This window comes from Cotesia glomerata, linkage group LG9, assembly GCF_020080835.1.
Source record: "Cotesia glomerata isolate CgM1 linkage group LG9, MPM_Cglom_v2.3, whole genome shotgun sequence".
NCBI lineage: Eukaryota > Metazoa > Arthropoda > Insecta > Hymenoptera > Braconidae > Cotesia > Cotesia glomerata.
This window is the reverse complement of record NC_058166.1, coordinates 19,863,305-19,890,561: the sequence shown is the minus strand read 5'-3', so window position 1 is coordinate 19,890,561 and position 27,257 is coordinate 19,863,305. Positions and strand designations below refer to the sequence as shown.

The following is a 27,257-nucleotide window of genomic DNA, read 5'->3' as shown; positions in this document are numbered from 1 at the left end:
GCACTTGTCGGTCTGCTTCACCAACAACCTCCACTAAAGTGGAATTCAATTCGAGCCACGTTTCCTGTCTATCCGGTTGTTGGAGCAGAAGCACCCGAAAAGACTAAAATAAAAAAAAAAAGAAAAAAAAAACAATAACTACCAGATATAATACATATATCTAATAGATAAAAGTTTCTGGCATTTAAACTTAACTGTTTTCATCTTCATCATCATTATCGTTATATTAAACATTTAATGAAAAGACTAGATTTATTTTAAAAATTGTTAGATCAAAAATAAATTATTTTATTTTTGTTATTAGGCTAATCAATTTAAAATTATTAAGTTTGATTAAATGAAAAAATAGTAATGATAGTTATAAAAATAAAAAAAATCAATATTGAACGGTAATATGCAGATTTAATATCACATAAAATAATATAAAACAAATGAAAATTGACATGCGACGTTATTTTACCCAACAATAAAATCAATTCGCAATCAATATTTTAGTTAAATTAATTAAAACACTTAAACTCGAATGGACATATTGTGACATTATCAATAAAATTTTGAAATGACAATTATTCCGTGAAAAACAAAAACACAATAAAACTGTCAATAATGAATAATAATAATAATAATAATAATTATTATTATTATTATTATTACAAGCATATTAGAATTAGAATAAGTTAATGGAATCGAATAAAACACGGATTAATTTGAAGTTTAAACTTTCACTACTCCACCTTAGATCAACTAATAATAATCTTGGTAAAATGACGTGTGTCTCATACCATACTTAATACACACCTTCACGCATTTACACCACACACTTTGGTTTATTGTTAATACTTATTAGTATTATTTTATGTAAATAAGATCAAAGTCCTCCTACGTGAAACCTTATCGCAAGATAAATCGCACCGGAAATGAATGTGTAAATATATATACTCATTGGTAACTCGATGACAAACGACAAACCACTAAATTTAAGTATTTATTATTTATTAATTGAATTAAGATTTTATCTCTTAATTAATTTTATAACAATAAAAGGATTAAATGTATGTTACTAAATGTATCGGATATAATAGAATATTAATGAGACATATATTGATCGTTGTAAACGATAACAACAATGTCACCAGTTTAGCGTCTAATGAGTGTTACGAAGCGCAAGTAGCATTAAGCCATAATGCAAAATCAAATGCCAAAACCACTACCAATATTACTACTACTACTACTAGTTGTATTCATAGGTCTTGTCACCTCCAATAGCTATATCAAATACAACCATTATCTGTATACATATATCGAGAGAGAAATTTACATGACAACAGTCAAGGCGTTTGATCCCGATATTACTTGCTTCTCGAATACCTATTTCAATGCCTATTAAACCTATTAAGTCTACTTCTCTCGGATTGATTAATTTCTCATATATAATTGCTTAATATACAAATTAATAATTAATTATATGATAATAAGTATGTTAATTAACAAATAACAAAAAAAAAGTAAATTAATTATAGTTGTAGCATTTGTCCCAAGTATTACAAATCGTTAAAGTTATTGTATGTATACAATGTATCTAGTTACTGTTTAGTTATTCAGCTCAGGCGTTGTCTTGTCGTCTCCATACTTTTTTCTCTACTCATGTATTATATCGTTTGATCGTTTGAAATTCCTATCCTATACTGATACTAGCACCAAGTACCAGACCAAAAACAATACAACATGACAATTCCCCATTTTGTAAGCCACAATCTCTGACTAACTCCGTTCTACGAATTTTTAAAAATATCACACGCAATGCAATAACTATTTACTTAAAAATTTTTAATTTATAACTTATATTATTATTAATTTTTCTACTTAATCTTTTAATAACTCGCCCTTTAATAAAATATACATCATCATTCTATTTTTTTTTTTACTGTACTGGCTCTCGTGCAAAGCCGTACACTAAAATAACTAATTAAATAATATAATTATTTTACTATTATAAACGTCAACGTGAACATGGACAGACAGAAAAAAAAAAAAAAAAAAAAATAAAATCCTAAATAAATTAAAACTCTAATGTCCTTTTTTTTTCTTGAGAGACTTTAGTATATTTTATGAAAAATTCCATTTAATTAAAAATGTTAAGAGAAATAAATGTATATATGTATGAAATTTTAACGTTATTATTATTATTTTTTCTTTCCAAGACGTAATTTTTTTTTTTTTATTTTTTCTAACTTGTCGTCATCACGTAGGTTATTGTGACTCAGAAAAACGGCTAATGAGAAAAGGTTTATATATATATATATGTATATCTAGTAGATGGTAGACGACGACTACTGGAGAAAAAGTGTTGTTAATTGGTGTCTTTGTCGTTACCGGATACCACTGACAAAGTAGTTGTGGTCTCAGGTGAGATCAAAAATAAGGGTAAAAGCTTTTCTCTAATATTTTTTATCTCTTTTAGTGGGACAATTATTTTTTATAAAAAAATTAAAAATTAAAAACAATAATTAACTTGTATTTATATTGATGCTGGCTGCTGTTTAAAAAAGTAATAGACGTATAGATACATTAAGTATAATAATGGATTTAATATCTTATATAATGCACCTACAGACAACCAGTCGATTAAATAACAATAATAAATAAAAATAGTGTAGGATTATTGAAGCAATAATTAGAATTTATTATTTTACCAACAATTTTACATGTGACATATGTATATATTTGCCCATGCATATGAGTTATATTAATTATATATATTATCTATTTTTAAGTAAACAATAAAAGTTTACAAGGACACAAAATACAAGAGAGTTTATATGTTAAATGTTAAATATATGTATAAAGCGTAGAATAGTTGAGTGTTTAGACTATTATAGACTAGGTGTGGAGTATTTATCTTGGGCGTGGTCGATTTGCCGATCTCGTTTCATGTTTATTTGACTCACAAACTCTATTCTGCAAACTGCAGACTGCAGACTGCAGTACTGTTGTACTTGAAACCATAATAAACTTTTAACTTATTTTATCAACATTTAATACGTAACGGTCTTTTACCTCTACTTGTTTATGTATTTAAACGGAATAAAATCATTATATAATTGCATGAAAGTTTAAAAAAAAATCGTGTATTATAATATCATTTTCATTATTATACATACTACATTTTATGACTTATTATTAGTTATAAAAAATATGGTGTTACGTCTACCAATATCTATATTTAATACATACCTATTTAATATATACCTCTCAGATGAATGATAATAATAATCATCTGTGTAAATGTCCAACCATGTAAGTTTAAAGTTCCATTGGGACCAGATATACGTATATAGGTGTTTATAGGTATATGTATGTACATATAATATTACAGAGTAGATACAGGACAATCGGGTTTAGACTTGGATTTGAGTTGGTTAGTTTGGTCAGGAGTTAGAAGCTGAGAATAGATATAGATGTAGATATCATCCAACCTGATGCTAACTTAACAATATATGTATTTAATTGCATCACGTGCGTTAACTTGTTGTTTAGAAATATATATTAGTCCAAGTTATTTACCCAGTTTACTTGATGAATTATAAATAGTCAAGAGAGTTTTTTATAATTGTTGAAGCAAAATAAAAGAATAAGAAAAGAATTAAATTAGTTACAAGTTAATCTGCTGGTGAGGTAGTTAGGTTTTCGAGTATCTTCGTTAGTTCCTATTAGCTTCTATTAGCTCTTAGCTCATATAGCTTCTGACTTCTAGCTGGTTACAATGAATGAGGTTGGTTGGTTACCATTAAACCCGTAAAAGACACAAAAGACGTAAAAAACGTAAAAGACGTTCAATTGGCTCCTGCTGCTACGAATTCACAAACTTTTCCGGCAATATATATAGTTTCTCGCGCTTGTTAAACAAGGACACTTTTACTCAGTAAAGACCAAGAGTTTAAAGTATATATATATATATACTTAGGAAAGATGGAGAGAATATTCTTATTACTTATTACTTATTCGTATAATCTTTCTCCTCCTATCAAGGCACTGTACTACGTGGCTTGTTAAATTTTAATCTTGTCCTTGTCTTTTAACACCAACCCATCCTGTTCTTGATCTTGTCGTTTCAGTCTTGTTTCTGACGTTCCTGTCGTTCTTGTCGTCAAAAATCCATGATAGAGTTAAGTTTCCAGGCTAATGTCTTTCCTTATTCTTATACTTGAGAAAATTGGAGCGAAACGACGATTAAATAAGTTGCTTCTTCAACGAGCAATTGTCTCTATCTTAATTTATTATAACAATACCCAGCTGCTAGCTACCAAGTAATTGTAATAATTTTCATATTTTTGTTATTCAATTATTTTTTAGGTTAGATACTAAATATCATTGTCACAGTTAGCATTATTCACTGCAAATAATAATAATAAAAAATATGTGCTGTGGTTTAATTTGAGGAAAATAGTTTTATACAATACAAAGTTATTCATGTGAAGGAAACAGAAAGCTTAAAATCCACCTCGTTTAATAATAACATACGTCATAACGCGAAAATTCTGGAAACTCGAGAAACTCGAGAAACTCGAGAAACTGATCAAGTCATCACCAGCTGTTATGTTGTTACGTTATTTCTGTTATTCTGTGTGTTATATATATATATATATCTTTCATCAATTGTATACACCGTGTCCTTGTTGTTAAATCCGTTGAATATGTATATAAAGTCTAAAAAGCAGTCCATTTGAATTTCTCACTCCATTGCCAAACAACAACAACAGCTAAGTTGTAAAACCATATGATGAAAAGTTTACAATTAAAAAATGACTAAGAATAATAATAGAGGTAATAGAACGTTTTGATAATTAATCACGGAACAGGATTACAAAATCAGGATTGTCTCGTGGTCTCTCACGATCGCTCATGTACCGAGTGAAGCGTCAAATTATCGAGCCAGTTTCCTGCAACATGTTCGTGCTGTAGCGTAATTAATTTTTCACGCATCACTGGACATTACCGATCGTGTTACTTGCTGCATACCTACTGTATGGCAATTATACTCTACGAACTACTACTACTACTATGTATATATATATATATATATATACCCTAACTTGTTATATTGGATGTACACATATATACTGATATATAGACTGCGTGAGATTATTAACCAAAACTAGTCTGGCTCAACTGCTTCCGAATTATATTTTACTACCTACAGTGCACTGTGTGTACTGCGCTATTTTCGCTCCGTTCATTGCCTCTGTTATATATTCCGTTTTTTACCATTTATATATATTTGCGGACCATGCGACAACTCAAATATTTACATACTTATACTCAGCTATTTGAATTATATTTATATTTAAATTTTTCATATTTTACTCTACGTTTAATTTAAACTTTTTGACGTCTTTTTCAAACTGTTAACGGAATTTTTTATTTATTTATTTCATGTACATATCGCACAGATTGCGTCTGGTATTGACAGAAGCTTTTACTTATTTAGTTTTGCTTACCGGTGATTTCATTTTGAAGAAAAAAAAAAAAAAAACATCTTTGCCAAACTAAGTTATACGTTAATATTATAATATACATAACATTACAATATCAGACTTTTTTTAAGGGGATTTATTCCTATTTTCTATACATTATATACTTGAAAGAAAGGGAATTATAGATAACAAAAAGATAAGCTATTACTTCTGTTATGTATTATGTTATCAAAGCTTATAAAACCGGATGGTTAAATTATTACACACTATGGAGTATCGTGTTATCAACACGATAACATACTAAAAAAAAATGTATAATTTATTATTTAAAGAAAAACAAAAAAAAAACTTGAGTCAAATTTTATTAGTAAAAAAAAATTATGTATACATATATGTGGATAAGTTAAATTTTAAACTTTTAAAAATTCAGTAATAAAATTTCCGTACACAATAACAACCGTACATAAATCAACCAATTTTATTTTTTTATTTTTCTATTGTTATTTCAATAGATTTATGGATCTAAAAACAAATATTAATAAATTAAAGCCATTAGTGTCATGACAGAACGGATATAACGATGTGATCCAGGGTGTCGATGCCATTTCCCCTTCCCCTATTGAAATAATATATTTTCTATAACTATCAAAAAATTTAGTATTGGAAATAATGGGATTTGGAATTCAGGAAACTAAGGAACAAATAATCTAAGAGAGAGAGTTGATGTCATTCTCTAATAAGACACCCTGGATGAAGCTACATTGTTCTAAATGCCACGGTCATGATTAATAGGAGAATATTATTATCATTATTATTATTATTATTATTATTATTATTATTATTATTATTATATATCTATAGATTAAATCAGATCCACTAGTCACTTGACCAAAAATGGCATGAAAATCCTAATCTATATATATACAATCGGTCATTAAAATATCTTTGCTAATTATTATATATCATTTAATAGTGAAATAAAAAACACTAATTAAAGTTTTACAATGAGAAACATTAACATTATTATGATTTATCAATATTAAATTTACTAAATTAAAAAAATTTCTAATTATAGCGAGAAAAATGGGTTTTATATAGTTATACAAACTAAGTTTAAAGTTAATTAAATATACGTTTTAATTATCGGGTTCTGTTTACATTTTATTTAATTAAACTGAACAATAGAGGGTAAAAATAACTAGCCCAATAAAATATTTATTTTTAAACATCAAGAAAAATTAAAAACCAGTTGAATTATTATTGTCTTTTTTTTTTTTTAGTTATTACTCAATTGTTGAAATTTTAAACTATTATAAAGTTTATTGTTTACTTTTTATGGTATTTCCGATGCAACAATTTAAAAAAAAAAAAAAAAAAAAAAAAAAAAACTATTGTTTTATTAAAGTTTAGTTTATTTTTAAAACTGTAGACAAGTTGATTACTCGTGGACCATCAAAATACTAACGAGCTACACGAAAAATCAATGCTCATGTGCGCATAACGTTTCTCGTAACAATAATATGGCTGCAGAGCATTTCAAAATTTTATACCTATTGAACTTGAAACGTCTACATATTAAATATTTTAACATGGATTGATAAAATTGCTTTAATATCTTAATTTAATAATAAATTATCTATTAGAGTAAGTGTACTGCATCAAATTAAATTGGACTTTGACGATATGAAATATGATGAATTATAAATATATACGGTTGATATTCAATTAGCGAAATCGATTTGATTAGTTGAATTAAATATCTATAACAATGAAATCACGATGAAAATTTATCTTCTCTTATCATTTAACTAAATTAATTATTGTCTCTATACAGTAACTTTATAGAGAATATAACTCAGTAAGAATAATAATAATAATATTAAAATAATTCATTTTTTATCGTTAAACAAAATAAGTGATGGAACAAAGTTTAAAATCTTATTATCTAGAATAACATAAAAAATGTTATGTTGTGAAAACTTGATCAGGTACCTGCTGGCTGAACTTGAGCTGGCTGTTTACCCCGACGTAGACGAAAGACAAGACCAAAAACATGAACAAGACAAGAATAAAACAAAAATAACCGAAAAAAAGGTTTAATATAAATAAAAATAAAAGTAAAACGAAAATCCGGACTCCCGTCAAACCAGTTTTATTTTATCATCATCATCATCATCATCATCAACTACTTTCTTTAAGATGAACAACACACCAACAGCAGCAGTAAGAGGGACAGGTAGGGACAGCAACTTGCCGTTAGCAACTTGCCAACTTAGAATTCACCAACCTGCCATCCTCATTCTCATATGTATTATTGTATTGAGTGTCATTTTAAATATATTTTATGTAATTGTTTATAATCTTATAAATGATTGATATAATTAATATTAAAGCAGATGTTACTGATGTTAATCAGTATGATAATGTTACTAAATTTTGTTATTTAAAGTAAATGGTATGGTTATTCTTTCCGATTTCCTTCTTTGGTATTTCACTTTTTACTTCTTTTCTCTTTTTAAACTATGTTAAACTTTTGCTTTTAATTTTACGAGTGAGATGCCTGGTACCTCCAGTTACATCTTTTTATAGTTGAACGACTGTACACACAGTACGTCGATTAACCCTATCTTACCTATATTTTGTTTTATTTTTATTTATTTATTTATTTATTTATTTATTTATTTATTCTGTTGTTCCTCCAACGATCTCAACGCTCTCAACCACTCTCAACGCTCACGACGCTCTTGACTTTACTCTTACAACTGTCTCTGTTTTACCTCTACTTGAGAATACGATACAATAAAGTACACAATACTGTTGTAATGTTAGTAATGTTGCACTGTTGTACCTAACCGGTATGGTTGGCATAGACTGTACATACTACACTTTGATTTTAATGGTGTATACTATAGCACATACTGATGAGTGTACCATCTACATTCACATTGATATCCCTAAGGCAATGCACTTGAAGAAGAGAACGTTGACCCGATACGATACCATACGATACGATATTAAACGGTTAGATATAATACCATATAATACATCCAATCCGCAGTTCTCTTTATTTTATTTCTAAGTTCTTGTTCTTGTATTTAGTTAGGACTCGTGGTGTCGTGCCTCGGCGTATACTGTCAACTGAATATAACAACCAAGGGAAATGAGCTTGATTCTGGAATTTCTTTTTCTTCAGGAGCCCATTTGTATTCGTATTCTCATATTCACACACTTTATTCCTCAACTATTTTACATTTTTTATTATAATAAAGAAAAACAATAATAATAATTTAATTAAATTTAAAAGCATATGATTAGGTTATGAAAAGTATTTATCTTATGCCAGTAGATTTAATAGTTAGTTATTATAAAAATCATAATGATATCTATATGTTATATGAAGATAAAAAGGATTAATTAGGAGTTTTCATTATAATATCACGCCTGAGAAGCATTGTTCTATGTGGTACATTAAGGCATGTGAATAAAATTAGGTCAAGTAGCGATTAACCTCGTAGAGAGAAGAGTACCAACTATATAACTGTATGTATTAGTGTAGATGGCCCCGAGTTTGCCGATCCACACAAGTGGATATGTCGAGACAGTCTCTGTCTCAGTCTCTATTCTGTATGTTCTGTATGTACTTATACATGTGTATACATACTACATACACTATATATATATACGATTATAAGGGGCAAAACCTGAATAAGAGTGAGAGTGAGAGTTAACTTAACTTGAGATGTGATATGATGACGCGACTTTAATTTTTTTTTTTTTTTTCTTTTTCCATGATATTGCTGAATAGAATAGTTGACAGTTGAGACATTATCGACAAATTTAACCTTTTCATAAATATTTTTTTCTTTTTATTATTTTAATAACTCACCCGTTGTTTAAACATAATATGATATCAAGCAAAACCATTGTTGTGTAGGCAATATTGATAATTGTAATTGATAATTAAATGTTTTCCATTTCAAAAATTAGTTTCACGTTTTCCATTACAACAATTCCAGTTGGATTAACCGTTGGATCCACTCGAGCACGCAATTTCAAATTGTAAATACATACATATTTATATGTTATTATCAATCATGCCGGGTAAATAATATTCATTTTAAATATTATTAAAAGAAAAATAAATCTTTTATTGTTAAAATTTATTACATTTAGTAGTTAACATTAGTTAACAACTATTTGAACCAACTAGTTTATAATTTTATAGACTTGATACAACGACTGATAAGTAAGCTAGACTAGATGCTTGAGATAGTTATATTTAGTTGTAGAGTTGCTGGTCAACCGTCAAACTTTGCTCTTACTAGTTAACTTGTATAGAAGCAAATTATATTTACATGCATATATATGAGAATATTTTTTTTTTCTTTTACTTTAAACTAATGAAAAATTAATGAATACGTATACCCTTATTTATCCGTAAATTAGTCTGTTAAATTAAAGCCCCTACAGTTACAACAGTTATATTTTAATTATCAGTTATTCAGTTATATACAAAAGTTAATTACTGATTGGAATAATTATTCACATTTATTATTGTTAACAATAATAACAGTGAATAAAAAAGAGTTTGAAAATAATTTAAAGTATATATTTTAAAAGTATAAAATTAGTATGAATGAATCAACAGATATATGATTGTATGTGTAGTTTAAATTGATAAAATATGTACCCCAGATGAGCAGAGGCCTTCGGGCCCTGGAGGGCAAGGTTCTTAAAAAACGTGTAGTAGGTCCTTCAATACCGAGTATTGTGTAAGTCTCGCGAGCTGGTTCTTAAATATTCAGAACACACAAAGGCAGCTGCGTCTCATCGTCTGTACATGTTATGCTGCTCATTGCGTTTAAAAAGCTGAGTTGAGTAGAAAAAGTAAAAAAATTTATACATGAATGTATCCGTAATTTATTTTTGCACGTCTCATAGCGCGAAGCACGTCAGGTTGTGCTTTATACTCGACTCGTCAAGATCAAGCAATTTTGTGATCTTTAAATGCCTCTATCACAACCATATTACTTTTTAAAATCATTTCATGTTGCTATTTTGAAAAAAAAAACGTTTTGAAAAAAATTTTACGTGGACGTCCAGATGTCACCCCATTTTGGATGTACCAACGATTACTCCCGAACAAATTGATATTTCAAAACCGGACCTTTTTTATTAGTTTAAGAATTCGATGAACTGGGTCCGTATTTCATATCAGTGGCCTAGCTTATGTATTTTTTTATTAAAATTCACGGATACAACCGTACAAAGCCAAACGAACTTTTTTTATTTGTCACGTGAAAACTTTGGCGCCACTTGATCAAGCTAGATTTTTTTAGACTGCGTGCGCATATGACAAGAAAAAAGGGCGCCGATATTTAAAAAAAAAAATAAAAAATACTCTGTAAGAAATTACTTAATTATAATTTTTTTTTTTTTTTTTTTTAATTAATTATACAATTAATTTTTTTCTTAAAAAATGATTGAGCGTTATGAGGCGTGCACTTTTGGATTTTCTAAACTTTTTTAAATGTACTTTTACTATAATTATTTTATAGGATGATAATAATAATAATATAATTTGTCATCCCTGTAAAAAAAGTTTAAATAAGGTCATTGAAAAATAGCAAATCGTTAAAATTAAACGAGTTGTATTCACGGAACACACCTATACTTGTAAATATGTATATGTATATTATAAAATAACATATGAAGAGGATAGAATCAGCAGAGAAATAAATTTGTTGACTCACCTTATATACCTTAATAAGCATATTATATCTTTTAGGGCAAGGCTTGTTCGGTTACATACTGCATGCTACATGCTACATGCTTCTGCTCCTCTTGCTATCTTATATCATAATCATATTTATAAACATATATTTCATTCTTATACTCAGCAAGTCTGTCTTCAACAGGTGTGCTTGAGTTGCGCAGTCTCAAAAAATTTAATGGTGGTTAGAGGTTCAAAAGCTACCAAGGTGATCATAATATGGCCATCACTCTGTATAATTATTTTTCCGCTCGAATATCCCGTACCGTTACACGAGTTTCAACATCCATTTTCTTTTTTTAACTTTTCCATCTTTGTGTCGCATTATAATTTTTTGTTCAAGCGTAAATTTTATTAATTGAAACAATATCATAGAATAAATGAGTGTAATTTGGAGTGTCTTTTATTAAAATGATATTAAATGTGAGTTGATTTTTTTTTTTAAACATAGTAATATAATAACAATTAGATAATGAGAGATCATTATGGTATAAAATGAAATTTATTTAAGTGAAAACGATTGAAATTGACATTCTTGTTGGACAATAGAACAAGAAAATTCATCTAACTTTTTAAAAGCTCGACAATTGAATTCAGACAAGCAATTATTTTAATAAATTTCATTTCATCGGTTGAGATCAATTCAATTCCACTTATATGATATAGTATCTAAAAGAAAAAAATGAAAATAAATAATTATTAATCAAAGAAAAGACAGTCAGTATTATTTTAATAAATCAATTATTTTTAAATCGTGCATTTGATAAATTATTTTTAGTATTGACTACCCAATATGTGTGTAATTATTTTTAACGATTACACTATAACTTGTTTTAGTTAAACGGTATATTACGTTTGAGTGTTTACCGACAACCCCCCTAACAATCTAACAAAGGAATTTGTTTGAAAGTCCTATTGAAATTCCAACTATCAAAGAGTTTCGTAAGACTAAAATGTATACTATTGGTTGATTGGTAAAAACAAAGGATTTCGAGGTGGTGAAGAGATGAGAAAGCGGCAGAGAAGCAATTTAGGATTGCAATAAAACACACAGCAATTATTCTAATACCGTCTGTAATTATCGACAGTAATAATAAACCTAAATCTAAAGTAAATTTATCGTTTAGATAAATTTCAATACCATTTACACTATAAATCTCTTCAATTCATTTGAGGTCTTATTAATTTTTACTTTAGTAAAAAAAGTAATAAAATTTATTAACAAAAATGTGTATTTTTTATGTTCCAGGTGAAACAAATAATAATAATAATAATTATTATTATTATTATTATAATCATCAGTATAACAGGAATAACAACAATAGTAACAATAGCAAAAGAATAAGTTTGATGAGGAGTGGATGTGCAGTGGGAGAGGAAGGATGAGCTAGCAACATGTGGAAGAAGCATAATCGGGGTGGCCAGTCCATCTGGTCATGGATGTGGATGTGGATGTGGTTTATAGCGGCTACCGTTGGCTCAGCATCTTCCGGTGGTCATATCAATTCGCTAGACTTAAACAGTCAAGAGGCAGAGGGAGATAACCCGATAACCAGAATAGAAACAGTTAATCATGGTTCGATATTTCACAAAAATCATAAAAATAAAAGTAATAAAAATCATCAAAATATAAATAATGAAACAAATTATTTAAAATTTAGTAAAATTCAATATAATGTAACAATACCTGAAAATTCAATTGGTAAAACATATGTTTCTTCATCAGATAATGAAAAAATGGGGATAAAATTACCTTACTCTTTGTCATCAGTATCATCGATAAAACGGCATCAGATAGATATTAAATATCGTATTGTCGGTGGCGATCGTGATAAATTATTTAAAGCTGAAGAGCTTACAGTTGGTGACTTTTGTTTTCTGTTGATAAGAACTCGTACCGGTAATGTTGTGGTATTAAATCGAGAGCGTAAAGATCGCTATGTATTACAAATTCGGGCAACTTGGACGTGGCGAAATTCACCGGGCAAAAGTAGTAGTAGTAGTATTAGTAATAACAATAACAAAACAGGAGAAGCTCTAAAAGCTTTAGGGGGTTTAAGTGGTTTAGGAATTTTAGGAGCTTCAGGAACAACAATTGTTCACCAAGAAACCGAAACAACAGTGATTGTTAGTGTATTGGACACCAATGACCTAAATCCCCTGTTTGTACCTAATGAATATATAGAGACAGTTACCGAGGATACACCGTTGCATAAAAGTATCCTAAAAGTTGTAGCTGAAGACGCTGACTTGGGTATAAATGGAGAGATATACTACAGCTTTGCTGAAGAGACTGAACAATTTGCTGTTCATCCTGTCACTGGGGTCATTACACTCACCAGGCCACTTAGGTTAGTAATATATAAAAAAAAAAAAAACAACAACACTGTTGATATTTTTATTGAATTGATAATAATTGTTATTACATGTAGTATTATAAATAAATAATTTGAACTTAACATATAGCCTCAATAGAACAAGTAATGTAAATATTTATTTTGTTTTTATTTTACAGATACGTAGAACGTGCCATTCACGATTTAGTTGTTGTTGCTAAAGATCGAGGTGCCCTGGACCGTGGGGTCGGCACGATGAGTCGGTCAAGTACTGCTAGGGTTACCATAAGGGTACAGCAAGTAAACTTGTATGCGCCAGAAATTTACGTAAATAATTTACCAGATATTGTTGAGAATTCAAATGCCGATGTTTACGCCATAATACGTGTCGTTGACCGAGATGAAGGTATACACGGTGAAATAGCCAGCTTGGATATTGTTGGCGGTGATCCAGATGGTCACTTTAGGGTGAGATCTGGCCGCAAGCCTGGTGAATATACTATTGAAATTTTACATGTTATGGATCGGGAAGGAGCAAGACAAGGTTATAATCTTTCATTAAAGGCTATTGATAAAGGTACACCACAGAGATTTAGCCATAAAATAGTACCTGTTCATTTATCTGACACTAATGACAATGCACCTGTTTTTAGTAATGAATTATATCAAGTTGATATATCTGAAATATCACCTATTAATACGCCAGTTATTAAATTAAAAGTAACAGATGCTGATGAGGGTAAAAATTCACTAGTATCATTAGAAATAGTTGGTGGTAATGAAGGTGGTGAATTTAATATAAATGGTGACACTGGTATGCTTTATACAGCAGTACCACTTGACGCTGAAAAAAAAACACTTTATACATTAACTGTTTCAGCTGTTGATCAGGGTAATACTGGTACACGTAAACAATCATCAGCTAAAGTTAAAATAAATATATTAGATGCCAATGATAATGATCCAATATTTGAAAATTCAGATATGATTATTGAAATAGATGAAAATAAACCAATTGGTAGTAATGTTATTAAATTAACAGCACGTGATAAAGATTCTGGTGAAAATGCTTATATATCATATTCAATAGATAATATTGAAAAAATACCATTTGAAATAGATCCATTTACCGGTTTAATAAAAACAAAACAGGTATTAGATTATGAAACAATGAAACGTGAATATATATTATCAGTACGTGCTAGTGATTGGGGATTACCCTATCGACGTCAAACAGAAATGCAATTACGTGTTAAACTACGTGATATAAATGACAATAGACCGCAATTTGAAAAAATAAATTGTATTGTACGTCTATCACGTTTTATACCTATTGGCTCTGAAATTTTAACAGTATCAGCTATTGACCTTGATGCTGGTAATATTATTAATTATCGTATTGAATCATCAAATCAAGAATCATGCTTTTCATTAGATTCTGTTTCTGGTGTATTGTCTTCTATTTGTGATTTTACTGAAATAATTGATAATGAAATAAATGTTAATATAACAGCTACTGATGGTACACATTTTGCTGATATAAATTTTGTACGTATACAATTAATAAATGTTAAAACAAATTATGGTTCTCAAGATAAAATAATTGACAGTGAAATAATAACAAAAACACCAACAGCAGCAACAGCAACAGCAACTAAAACAAAAGTTGGTCTCTTTAATTGTCATGATACAGGTGTTGCAAAACGGCTTACAGACGCTATTGAATTAGCTGAAAAAAATAATGAACCATTATTGAATATTAATAATGGCGATAATACTTACAGTGGTGGTGTTAATAACAACAACAACAACAATAATACACCACTTAAATCACGTCGTTATGGTGGTAATGTTCATACACCAGAATTTATTGATTTTCCAACAGAAATAAAGGTTAATGAATCTGTTAAATTGGGTACTACATTAATTCGTATTATCGCTAAAGATCGTGATCTTGATTACAATGGTAAATTAATATTCGGTATAACAAGTGGTGATCGTGATTCTGTATTTTCAATAAATCAACAAACTGGTGATTTAAATATTATTGGTTATCTCGATCGTGAAAGAGAAAATGAATATTTTCTTAATATAACTGTTTATGATTTAGGTAAACCACAAAAATCATCATCGAAAATTTTACCAATTATTATTTTAGATGTTAATGACAATCCTCCTAAATTTGAAAAACCTTTGGCAAGCTTTAAAATATCGGAAAATGCATTAAATGGAACAATTGTATTTCGTGCTAATGCAACAGATAAAGATTTAGGCGAAAATTCTAAAATAAATTATTCATTAATTACTGAAACAAATGATTTTCGTGTTGATTCAATAACTGGAGTATTGAGTGTTTATGGTAAATTAGATCGTGAAAGACAAGAAATATACGAATTAAAAATACGTGCCAGTGATAATGGTGGTGGTGGTGGTGGTGGTAATAATATAGATAATTTACAAACATCATCACTTTATTCAGATGCTCTTGTTCGTATTACAGTTGATGATATAAATGACAATCCACCTAAATTTCCATTATCAAGTTACTCTGTTAAAGTACGTGAGGATATTCCAGTGTCAACCGTTGTCGCTATTATTGAAGCAACTGATCCAGATGAAGGCCCCGGTGGTGAAATTGAATATTTATTGTCAGATACCATGGACACCAGTGAAGGTTACTTTAAAGTTGATTTACTTTCCGGTACTGTCAGAACTATTAAAAATTTAGATTTTGAACAGCGTCAAGTTCACACAATAACGATAATAGCTAAAGATCGTGGTGAGCCATCACTGTCGTCAGAAACTATGCTTATTATTGAAGTTGTTGATGTTAATGAAAATATTCATCCTCCTGTGTTTGATGATTATATTGTTTCAACTAGTGTAGCAGAAAATCAACCAATTGGTACAATAGTTACAACTGTTAGTGCTAAAGATCTCGATCCACCGGGTCAAGATTCACGAATTAGTTACAGTATTCGTGGTGGCGATGGAATTGGATATTTTACAATTGACGATCAAGGTTAGTTATCCTCTTTTTTTTTTTTTTTTTTTTTAAATAATATATTGTTTCAATTAAACGATACTCTATAATAATGGCCTTTTAGAGAGACAAAGTAAAGCAATGATAATAAATTTTGAGGCTGGATGACGCAGCTCGATATCCAGTTATCCAGTTCCACATTTTAGGCGATAAAACATAGCTTATAGAGAAAGAGTAAAAGGGGAATAAACTAAAGTGAGATGGATATACCAAGTGAATAAACTAACAAATAGGCCGAGTTAGGTAACAAGTGTATAGACATGTATAGTTTAGACCACGACTACGAATCCGTGTTGTGATTTGGTCATGTCCGTTAACTTTCCCAGGCACCAAGCTATCCAGATACTTAACCACCTCACTATTAAACTTCACAACCACTCGTTTATTACTAAATATCTACTGTATATCTTTGCAATCCACATAAGTATCTACAGATTATTATAATGTTTATTTAATCTGATATAATTTTAAATATTTATAACTAAAAAAACACTATCATTATTATTATTATTATTATTAAAATACTTTCAATTGAATTAATATACGTAATAATTTTTAGTATTCAGAAAATTTACCGGTTAAACCGGCAAGTCAACTAATTTTTAAACAGACAACTAAGTAAATATAAATATACCGTACACTGTTAAACTCACGACAATACCAAAAGACTAATACACAAGCATTAATAAACTTTATATTTGTGTAGTTAATTCTACATGTGCTCTGTACTACATATATCTATATCTATCTATAAATATAACATGACGTCATTTCCACCGCCTTTGCAACTTGAGAAATTTTTAGCCTCTTATCTTTTTAATATTCTTTTATAATATAATAATATATAAACCGGTATTCATATTATTTCACGAGATGTCGACGCTTGGGGCGCCAAGTACTAGTTATATTACCATCCATATCTATATATGTACAGAATTACACATACTACTAATAGGCACTACAAACACACTGCAAAAAGAAATATTTCGAAGGGATCTGCGTGGGTGGTAAAACAATAATTAATTCAATCAGTAGATCATCAAATTGTTTTATTTTTTTTACTATACAACAAATATTTGTTGTATATTTTCAATATAAAAATTTGTTAATTAAAATAACAATAATAGTTTTTTTTTATTGTTGTATGAAATGCGGGAAAATTGTTTTCTGTGGTGTAAAAACAGTCACGTGACATATTAATATTTTGACAGCACAAAAAGCGTTGCTGTAATATAAGGTGTATGTAGTATATAGTATGTAGAAGCTAAGACGAATAGATAAAGTTAGAAACTGGAGATAGAAGCATCCTTTATTGCTCGAGGGAGGCTCGGCGTTGTACAAGTGCCGTGAATACTGCACGAGGCTTGGAAAAGCTTCTTCCGAGACGAATGTGCTTTTACTGAGACTGCAGCACTGGCAAACTTTAAATAAAAACCTAACATGTAAATGACTACCAAATTCACATAAAAATTCTATGATAATTCATTTATAATTTAAATATTCACCGATACGACAATCGATTTATTTTTTACTAATTCACCGTTATATATGGAGGTATCCTTCCGTTATTATTAGTTGTTAGTTAAATGGAAATCTATTAATATATTGAATGATATATAAAAAAAAAAAATAGAAAAAATCAAAAGACACTAGTGTATAGTGTTTGAAAGCTGATGGATAAGAAGTTGGTTTAAAGTCCTGCGGGCACATAACGTCTACGTCTAGCTACCCGGATCCGATCCACGATCCACTATTATAAATTTATGTATATACATAATATAATATACGCGAGCAGTGACCGGATAAGTAAGAAACTCTCAGTTGATATAATATATAAGGTAGACGGACGGTGTGTATACTATAGTGGTACTTTTTACACACTCGGTTAGATAGAAAACATATACTTAACCGGTTTCAGATGCTATTTCAAGCTCATACGCACATCTTATATTATACATAGTATATATTATTATTTATTATTAACAATTGACGAAAAAAAAAAAAAAAAAAAAAAAAAAGGTGAAACTAGTTCAATATGTCTATTGCGTTATTTTTATTGAAGCTAAAATTATGAGATATTATTTATCTTTTAAACAAAAATTTTTAACTGCAGAAAATGTCAATGGTATAACTTATACCGTCTTTCTGATGTATAAACTTTTATATACGGGTGTGCACAAAATAAAAAATAAAAAGGAAACGAAAGTAAAAGAAAAAGGAAAATAAGAGAAAAAAAAGTTAGATATTCAAAAAGTCCAGGCCCATGGTGGTGGTGGTGGTGGTGGTTATATATCATCTGCAGATGATAGCATCGTATTGTGAAAAGCATTCGTTTGTATGCATTTATCATATTTCATTCATATACAATATACATATAGATAGATATGTATATTTATGTTGAAATACTTTGGCATTTTGTGTCTCTTTGACTATTGAACATATATTTTCAATTCTGCCTTTACTATATATTTTACATCTGTACCTTTCCTTTATATATCTATATTGTATATGTATCAATCAAAGTCATACATTATTTTTTTCTCTTTTTAATATCTAACTGGACATTTTAACCAATAAGAAATTGACGATCACATTTTCGATAATTTCGATACTGAGTTAATTTAACATCAAATCACGAATTTCACGAATAATAGATCAAATAAAATAAATAAAAGTAGTTGACTTTTCAATATTTATCGAACCGAAAAATTTTTATTCTATTAATCAATATAACAATTATACGATAAATGATACCCAGTATTATTACCTAATATATTATAATATATATATATATAGAGTTATTTTTCATATAACAGGAAAATTGTATACCGGAAAATTATTGAGAACTGTCGACTGACCGGATGGCTGGAAATACCGGTATACAATGATAATTGTTATTTTCCAATTAACGACGCGTTGCCGGAGGTGAATACACCTAAAATCAGCTATAGAATATAAAACACACCACGCGCGCTTGAAAACCTCCCCCTGCCCTCTCCCACACTATTCACCCTAATGCCGTTTCACTGGCCTTCCTCTACACCCGCTCCACGCTTCTCATTTTCATTCATAAAATTAATTTGTTACCATTGTAACCATTGTTACCAGTTATTATTAGCCTACTTGGTTTTTTTTTTTTTCTTTTCTATTTTTTTCTCTTTTAATGAAAACGCAACTTTTTCAGTGCATTTAATTAACACCAATCCTAAAAAATTTTTTTAATTAAATACGAAAAATTAACTATATCAAATTGTAATACTTGATATTTAAACTAAAATAAATAGCTAGTTTTAAATATTTAAATAGCTGTGGTGTATGTTTTATGGTAAAACTTGGTAAAATTAAATATAAATATTAGGTTTAGTTATCTAAAAGTATTAGAGTACACAGATATATGGAGAGAGGTAGTAACAAACTCTGTAACAACAACAGCAACAACAACAACAACAACTACAACAAGTTATATGTGAAGGAGGAAGTTTAAGAGTTGTAGAGGCGTTTTTCCTCTATACTACTATCCTGTATCTACAGATTTATACAAGTTGTACACATATCTAAGTCCCTCAAATAGAGCCCAAATAGTACCGGGTTCGAAACTAAAACTTTGAGAATAGCGAATAGAGAATAGAGAATAGAGTAAAACCTATTTTATCGTATGTATATATACTATACTAACTACACTAATACAGACAGTAGATAGAGAAGGAGTAACCACTCTATGCTTGAATCTATGGCTATTACTGTTCTCTACTCAACTCTACCGGTGATGTGGTTGAAATTTTGGCGAGTTCGACCCGAGCCACCGAAGCTATTGCACACACCACACTCTAACATTATACGGAAACATTTCGAATTATAAACAAGTAGAATAGAACCTTATATGACCACCGAGTGAACCACCGTACCACCGAATCTCCGCAATCCTTAATTTATATAGCAGTAACGCTATTTTTATAATTATAATTTAATAAAATAATAAATCTATCATTTTTCATCTAATATTCAAATAAACTTTAAATGCTAAAAGACCAAGAGAACTTGAAAATAATATAAATAATAACTTTTATTGTATGTTATGAGTAAATTATAAAGCTAAATAGTAGTTGTAGAAAAGTAAATTGAGAATTAATTTTGTGAATTCAAATGAATTTTATGACAAAATTAGGCAGTCGAGTGAAATAAAAAGAAAAAAAGAGAAAAGGCGTAGACATAAAAAAATTAAATCGAGGTGTTGAAAACATCGAGGCAGAAACATTGAGTTGAACTCTCGGCTGAAAACGCGCAGTAGTACCTGGCTCGGCGTTGCAATACCAGCCGGCAATCGCGATTTATCACTGCGAAAATACGACTAGACGTAAAACGAATTATTCCCTCGAGTTTTTCAGCTGGCAATGGAATCGTACTGAGCTTCTTTTTTTTTTTTTTTTTTTTTCAATTTTTTTTTTCTCATTTCTTTTCACAGAGACTATACTTGGAGTGGCCGCGACACCGAGCAACTTTAAAACTAGGTGACAGTCTACTTGGGATACCAATATACTGTACCAACGGTATCCGAGTAAAGAAATCTATATAGGTGAAATAATGAAAAAAAGGTCTCTGAGGCTCTAAGACACGCTAAGGCTCCTCGATAGTAGTACTACTCTCACTTTAAAAGCTACTGCTCTGGTGTATGTCATTTGGTGATAAAAAGTAAAAAATAAAAATGTTACCCTCGTACTCACCGTAGGATGTAATGTGGTGTCTTTATCAATGACGTCGATTGGAAAAAGTCGATAAAATAAATCCTGTGGTGGTAGTTTTTAAGTGTATAGAGATACGAGTAATTCGTAACACACTATATCCAATTCAATATATATAAATTTATATAAAAAAAACTATATACGTGTTTGTGTATATATGTGGATTTGCGGACTATTTAGTTGGTAGTGGTCCCACAGCCAGAGTTATGGTGCCGTAGATCAAGTCTATTCGGTCGCATTTTGAAATGTGTAATCAGCGGTTATGATTTATCACATGTTCCGATTGTTATCCTTGTATCTCGTTTACTCACTCTATAGACTGTGTTACGATTTGTTTTACCCATTTATTATTTTTTTTATTATTTATTACAATCACTTTGTTAACAATTTATTATTTTACAATAATTTTTAATTAAAAACTCCCAGTAGACGTAATAGTTGTTATACACTTGCAAATATTTTAATTAAAGATATTTATTGAAATGAATCTAGAATTGTTTTTCTACTTGAAAGTTCATAATAATAATAATAATAATAATAACAAGTGAAAAAAAAATTTATTCATTAAATAAATGTAATTTTTAAAAATTCTTTTAATTAATAGAGTTTAAGAGAAAATATTAACATACCTTGTGTATTTCGTTCTCCGGTATTATTTTGACAACCATTAATTAGAATTTTATAATATAATGCTCATATTATATACATACATAAGTATCCGTACGTACGTGATTTTTCATATTCGAGAGTAGCCAAGTAAAGTATAATAATATCGCATCGTATCGTATCGGAAGTTTTTTTTTTTTTTTATTTTTTTTTTTTTCCCAGTCAGCCAAAGCAAAAACGGTAAAATGAAAATATTTACTTTCAATAGCGAGGTGGATCGATGAATAATAATAATAGCAATAATATTTATAACTAACATATCAAAGCCACACACCGAGTAACTCACATCTATAAATATTTTTGTAATTTTTTTCCGTGTGTCATTATGTATAGTTAGTTTCAGAGCGTAAACAGGATTTTAAATAATTTTTTGACATACCGTCACACAATAAACCTTGTTGTGAATAATATATAAATAAAATAAAGTATTTTTTCTTTACTGATTGTTTTATACTATTTGTTCTTTAAAGACTATTCTATCAGATGACTAAGATGAAATATAGCAAAAGATGAGAGGTGGGACAAGCACATAAGCTTGGTAAAGCTCTCTCGGAGTTTATGTTTTTTTCATCTTTTATTCTGTTTTTCTTGAGAAACAATCACGAGATGGTGAAAAAACTTATCAACTTGTGTGAAATATGAATGAACAAAAAAATAAATTAAATAAAATCAAATGAATAATAATTAACCCGAGGGACACGACTAGAAGTGTAAAAGGCGCTATAAAAATAGTCAATCACTCTATTACTACATGTTGTGTTATCCTTAAAAAATTATTTTAAAAAATAATTTATTTTAATCATAATGGAAATTAACATTAAGATTAATAAAAAATTATTAATAATTTTTCGTGTTAGTCGGATTTATGTTGAAAAAAAAAAATAATTATGTTTGCTCTGCAATTTAACTCTATCTCGGGAGAGCACTGTTTAAATTGCTACTATGATTACAAGTGTATTTACTTTATTTCAACTTTTCGTACCGGAATATATTTTTTTCTATTTATTAATTTAAATTACGCAATAATTATTTTAAAAAAAATTTATTTAAACATTGATGATACGATAAAAAATATAAAATTTTAGACGTTTTTATATTTTCATAAATACAAAAATTAGTAAAGAATTTTTTAAATTTTAATTGAGATTTATTTAATTATCAGTAAATATTGATAAATGAATTATTGTTATTAATGATAATTAATAATAACAATAATTTAAAAATTGCAGAATATTATAACAGTTGATACGAAAAAGCTTTTATGTAAAGTAATGTGTATACTATAGTGTTGTACACTATATATTTTTATTTTTTTTTTTTTTATGTTCGTTTCAATCACAAGTGATCGAAAGCGATTCATCCTCGATTCATTGTTACAAGTTATAATATATAGATCGATGTTAAAATGCACTCACCCGACGTCGGGAAATCCGGTCTCTGCACAGAATTTTATTCTGGGGAATCCAAAAGAAAACTGTAACATGAAAAATAAAAAAAGAAAATTTACATACCCTTCTTTCTTTTTACGAATGATTTAGAGGTGAAATTATTGAAAGGAAAAATCAATGTTGAAAGGTATAGAAATATTTGGATAAAAAATATAATGGAATAAAAAAAATGTAGAATTGTTAAAGTAGTAACAATGAGTTGGCAAGCTGACGAGTTAACTATTTAGCAGAAACGGGAGTTATAAAGTGTCTGATGAATGAATCGATCAAGCATCAGCATAAAGTGCACCAGTAGTAGCAGCAGCAGCAGTAACTAAGAAGGTGGTGGTTGTATTTTTAACGAGACCAAGTAAAGGCGATATCGATCATCGGCAACGCCCCAATTACTTTGAACGTCTTTGATCTCTTCTTCCTTATGCTAGAGCTGATAAGCTGATAACATTCTACCCCACCATCAGCCAAGAAACCGTTCACTTTGCTTTTGCTATTTTTTTATTTTTATTTTTACTGTCGTTAATATTTCATCCGTTATAAATTATTAATACATATATGCTAAAATTAATAATTAATTAAATCTCTGTTGTCATTATTGTTGTTATTTTTATTATTATTGATCGGTAGAAAAGCACTTAAAACAATAGTTAGATTTTATAATTTGCCGCTAAGTGAAACAGAATGAAAGACAAAAAAAAGTCCACTTTGATATTATTATAATTAAAATTTTAACCAAAAATTGATAGGACTGAATGTTATTTAATTAAAAATATTTTAAGTAAATTTATTTAAATTACTAAATAAATAAAATAATTTAAGTACAGATCTGCTATTTATCGGATGAGAGAATAAATATTCATAAGTCAATGGATAAATTTAAAATTCTTTAACCATAGTTGACTGGTCTACTTTAGTTTCCACTATAACCATTGAACTGAGTTGAGAATTATAATTATCTGTTCAGGTGGAATAGGAAAATCTGTTTATCATAGCAGTGCAGCATTGCAGCACTGCACCAGGCGGATCTTTAAAATCCTTAAGTAACAACGAAGATTAAAATCGTAATAAAATCTTATATAATTAATTTTCTGTAGAGTATAGATAGATAAATATATTATTGTCAAAGTAAATAATTTTGAAAAGTCAAAAGGGTATAGTATATTTTGTTGGTAAATAAGTAAACTTTTAGCCATACCAGTACAAGAGTACATACTCTATGTGTAATATAATATAACCATAGAACACAAGCTTGTATGATTAAGTGATCTCAAGCAAACATTATTAATTCTGAGGTAGTTTCCTCTACCGATGGGCAACCATTACATTCTCTTATGTCAGTTTGCGTTATATACCCTATATAACGTACCAGATCCAGTATGGCTAGTGTAGGTATCCTAGGCATCACAAGTTGGCCCCTTCCTAGTCTTGTAACCAAAACAACAAATTCTACTACTAGTTTACACTATCATTTATTTAAATCAAAATTTTATCTTAATATGACTTTAATAAATTAATTTATTTATTTACTTAACTTTATATACTCTATAAAATAATATCTGGTGGCTGTTTAATTAATTATTTAACGATAAAATTATTTTACTTAATATTATATATTATATTATTATTTGTTCATTTTTTTCCCCAACGTAAATGTTGAGACAGGTAAATAAAAATGTTTGCCATTAAATATTATTCCAATATCGTAAAATAATGATAAAAAAATAAAAACGAAATTCTATACACCTCTATCGATTTCATTTTTCCTGGGATGTAAATAAAAAAAAAAACACTGTTTGATTTTCATTTTACTTGCCGTTTAAAATTTATATAGATGAAATTTTTGATCATGAGAATATTTTATAAAAAAAGTTAATGACACAATTTTCGTTAAACTGTTGGATATTATTAACAATAGTTTAAATATTGGAGAGAGTGTGGATGAGGAGGGGAAAAAACAATTAACGAGCAGGATGAGTATAAAGCATTGCTTAGCCATGTGAATAAATTTGAGCTCGGTAATGCGCGTATAAATATTGCGGAATTTTTGTCGATACTATTCTTTAAAAACATTTAAATTATTTACTCGAATATTTTAAACAATTAATCTTATGGTATAATTATCAATGATTCGAATAAATGTTACGCTATGATATAATATATATATATATATGAATATATTTATATAACTATTCTGAAACTAAATTCGAGAATATTATTTGAAATATTTTATTATTTTTTTCTTGAACTATCGCGTTCATTTGATGTATAGGTATATTTATTATATATGTGAGTAAATTTAAGTTTTATTTAATTGACTTTGATTCAGTAATAAATTATCTAATGACACCTGTCCATTGATAAACAATAAAACGCTACCCATATTAATGAGTGTGGACGGTTAATTATCATTTCCATAAAACTAATTAACATTTGATTTCTTTTTTTTTTAACTACATAGAATAATCTTTTATTTAATCTCCTTGTTAACAATTGAATTTACATTTTATTTTAAACTCATATAGCTATACTCAATTAATGCATACTCTCGGTTATTCAATCAACTTTTATTTTTTTCGATGTAGTGGATGTAGTGAATGGCAGTACTTTGCTGGAATTTAAATTGATTTTTAATTTTAAAATAATAATATATTAAAAAAATGAAAAATATGAAGAAAAAAAAAATAGATGTATTATATCGCGTATACACTTTAAAAATTCAAATTTTAATACAAATTCACGTTAATAATAAATATACTTGGACAATATTATATCATTTCTAATAATGCATAATTTAAATTGATCTATTATTTAAACTTATAATTATTATTATAAATTTTTAATTGAAAATGATCGTAAAGCCTAAATAAAATATTAACAAATTAATACTGCATCACGAGTTGAGATAATTTCTATCACCAGAGAGAACATAAAGTATAATTAAATATAGGACGTGAAAAAATAAACGCATCCAAGGACTTTAACTTTCAACTAATTGATGAAGTAAACACTAGTGTATTTTTATAATTTAAAATTGAAATAAAAATAAAAAATAGTATTCCAAGAGTACAAGCGATAGAGGGATAAATAATTTAAGATAAAATAAAAAATAAAAAAAGAAAATCAAAAAAACTTGTCAATTGAGTGGTGAACAAGTTGATTGTAGCAAAAAAAGTTAAGCGGACATCGTGTTTTGGATTTTCGGCTATTCGACTATTTGACTACTCGAATATTCGGATATGCGGTTTCCGATTTTTAGGATAGTACATTTAAACATTTTAACTGGAAGTAAATGCGTCAAATAAAGTTCTACTACATGGAATGGTCTAGTAGATGGTGAATATAGTAAATATAGTGGATATGGTGGATACTGGGATACTATGGGTATTAGAGTGATGAGTGATGAAGAGAGAAAAGAGAACTAAGCTATAGAATTAGAAGAGTACAAGAATACAAGAGTACAGATGAAATAGAAGGTAACGAAGGTAACGAAGGGATCAGCGAAGCGTGCTTCTATGGAAGCTTTTCATTTCATTTCCACGAATCACAAAGCTTTACTCAATTTGTATCGAGCAACTGACACGTACTCCTCCGGATTTCTACATACACATATACACAAGCATATAGTGTTAGCCTGAACTTTTTACCGATTGCCTTTCGTTCTTTAACCTTTTAAATAAAAAATAAAAAAATTCTAATGCATACCACCGCAATATGTGACTGCAGTGACGTTTCATTTAGTTTTTTATTGTTTCAAATTTTAACCTATAATATTAAAATAAATGAT

At 28.6% G+C, this 27,257-nt stretch overlaps 1 protein-coding gene and 1 long non-coding RNA gene across 7 annotated transcripts in view; one reads left to right on the top strand and one right to left on the bottom strand.

The window, feature by feature from the left end:
- Nucleotides 1-27,257, top strand: part of LOC123272006 (fat-like cadherin-related tumor suppressor homolog) — an 81,038-nt gene that overhangs the window by 12,929 nt on the left and 40,852 nt on the right. For all 6 annotated transcript variants that reach the window (XM_044738582.1, XM_044738584.1, XM_044738581.1 and 3 more), the window contains exons 2-3: nt 12,497-13,598; nt 13,763-16,605. In XM_044738582.1, coding sequence (XP_044594517.1) covers nt 12,643-13,598; nt 13,763-16,605 — 3,799 coding nt within the window. In that variant the 5' untranslated portion in view covers nt 12,497-12,642. The remainder of the gene's footprint in view (nt 1-12,496; nt 13,599-13,762; nt 16,606-27,257) is intronic.
- LOC123272034 lies at nt 1,236-12,942 on the bottom strand. The gene is made up of 3 exons (XR_006511006.1): nt 12,930-12,942; nt 7,467-7,469; nt 1,236-1,368 (listed from the first exon to the last, which is right to left on the bottom strand). It is a non-coding gene; the product is annotated as an uncharacterized LOC123272034 (long non-coding RNA).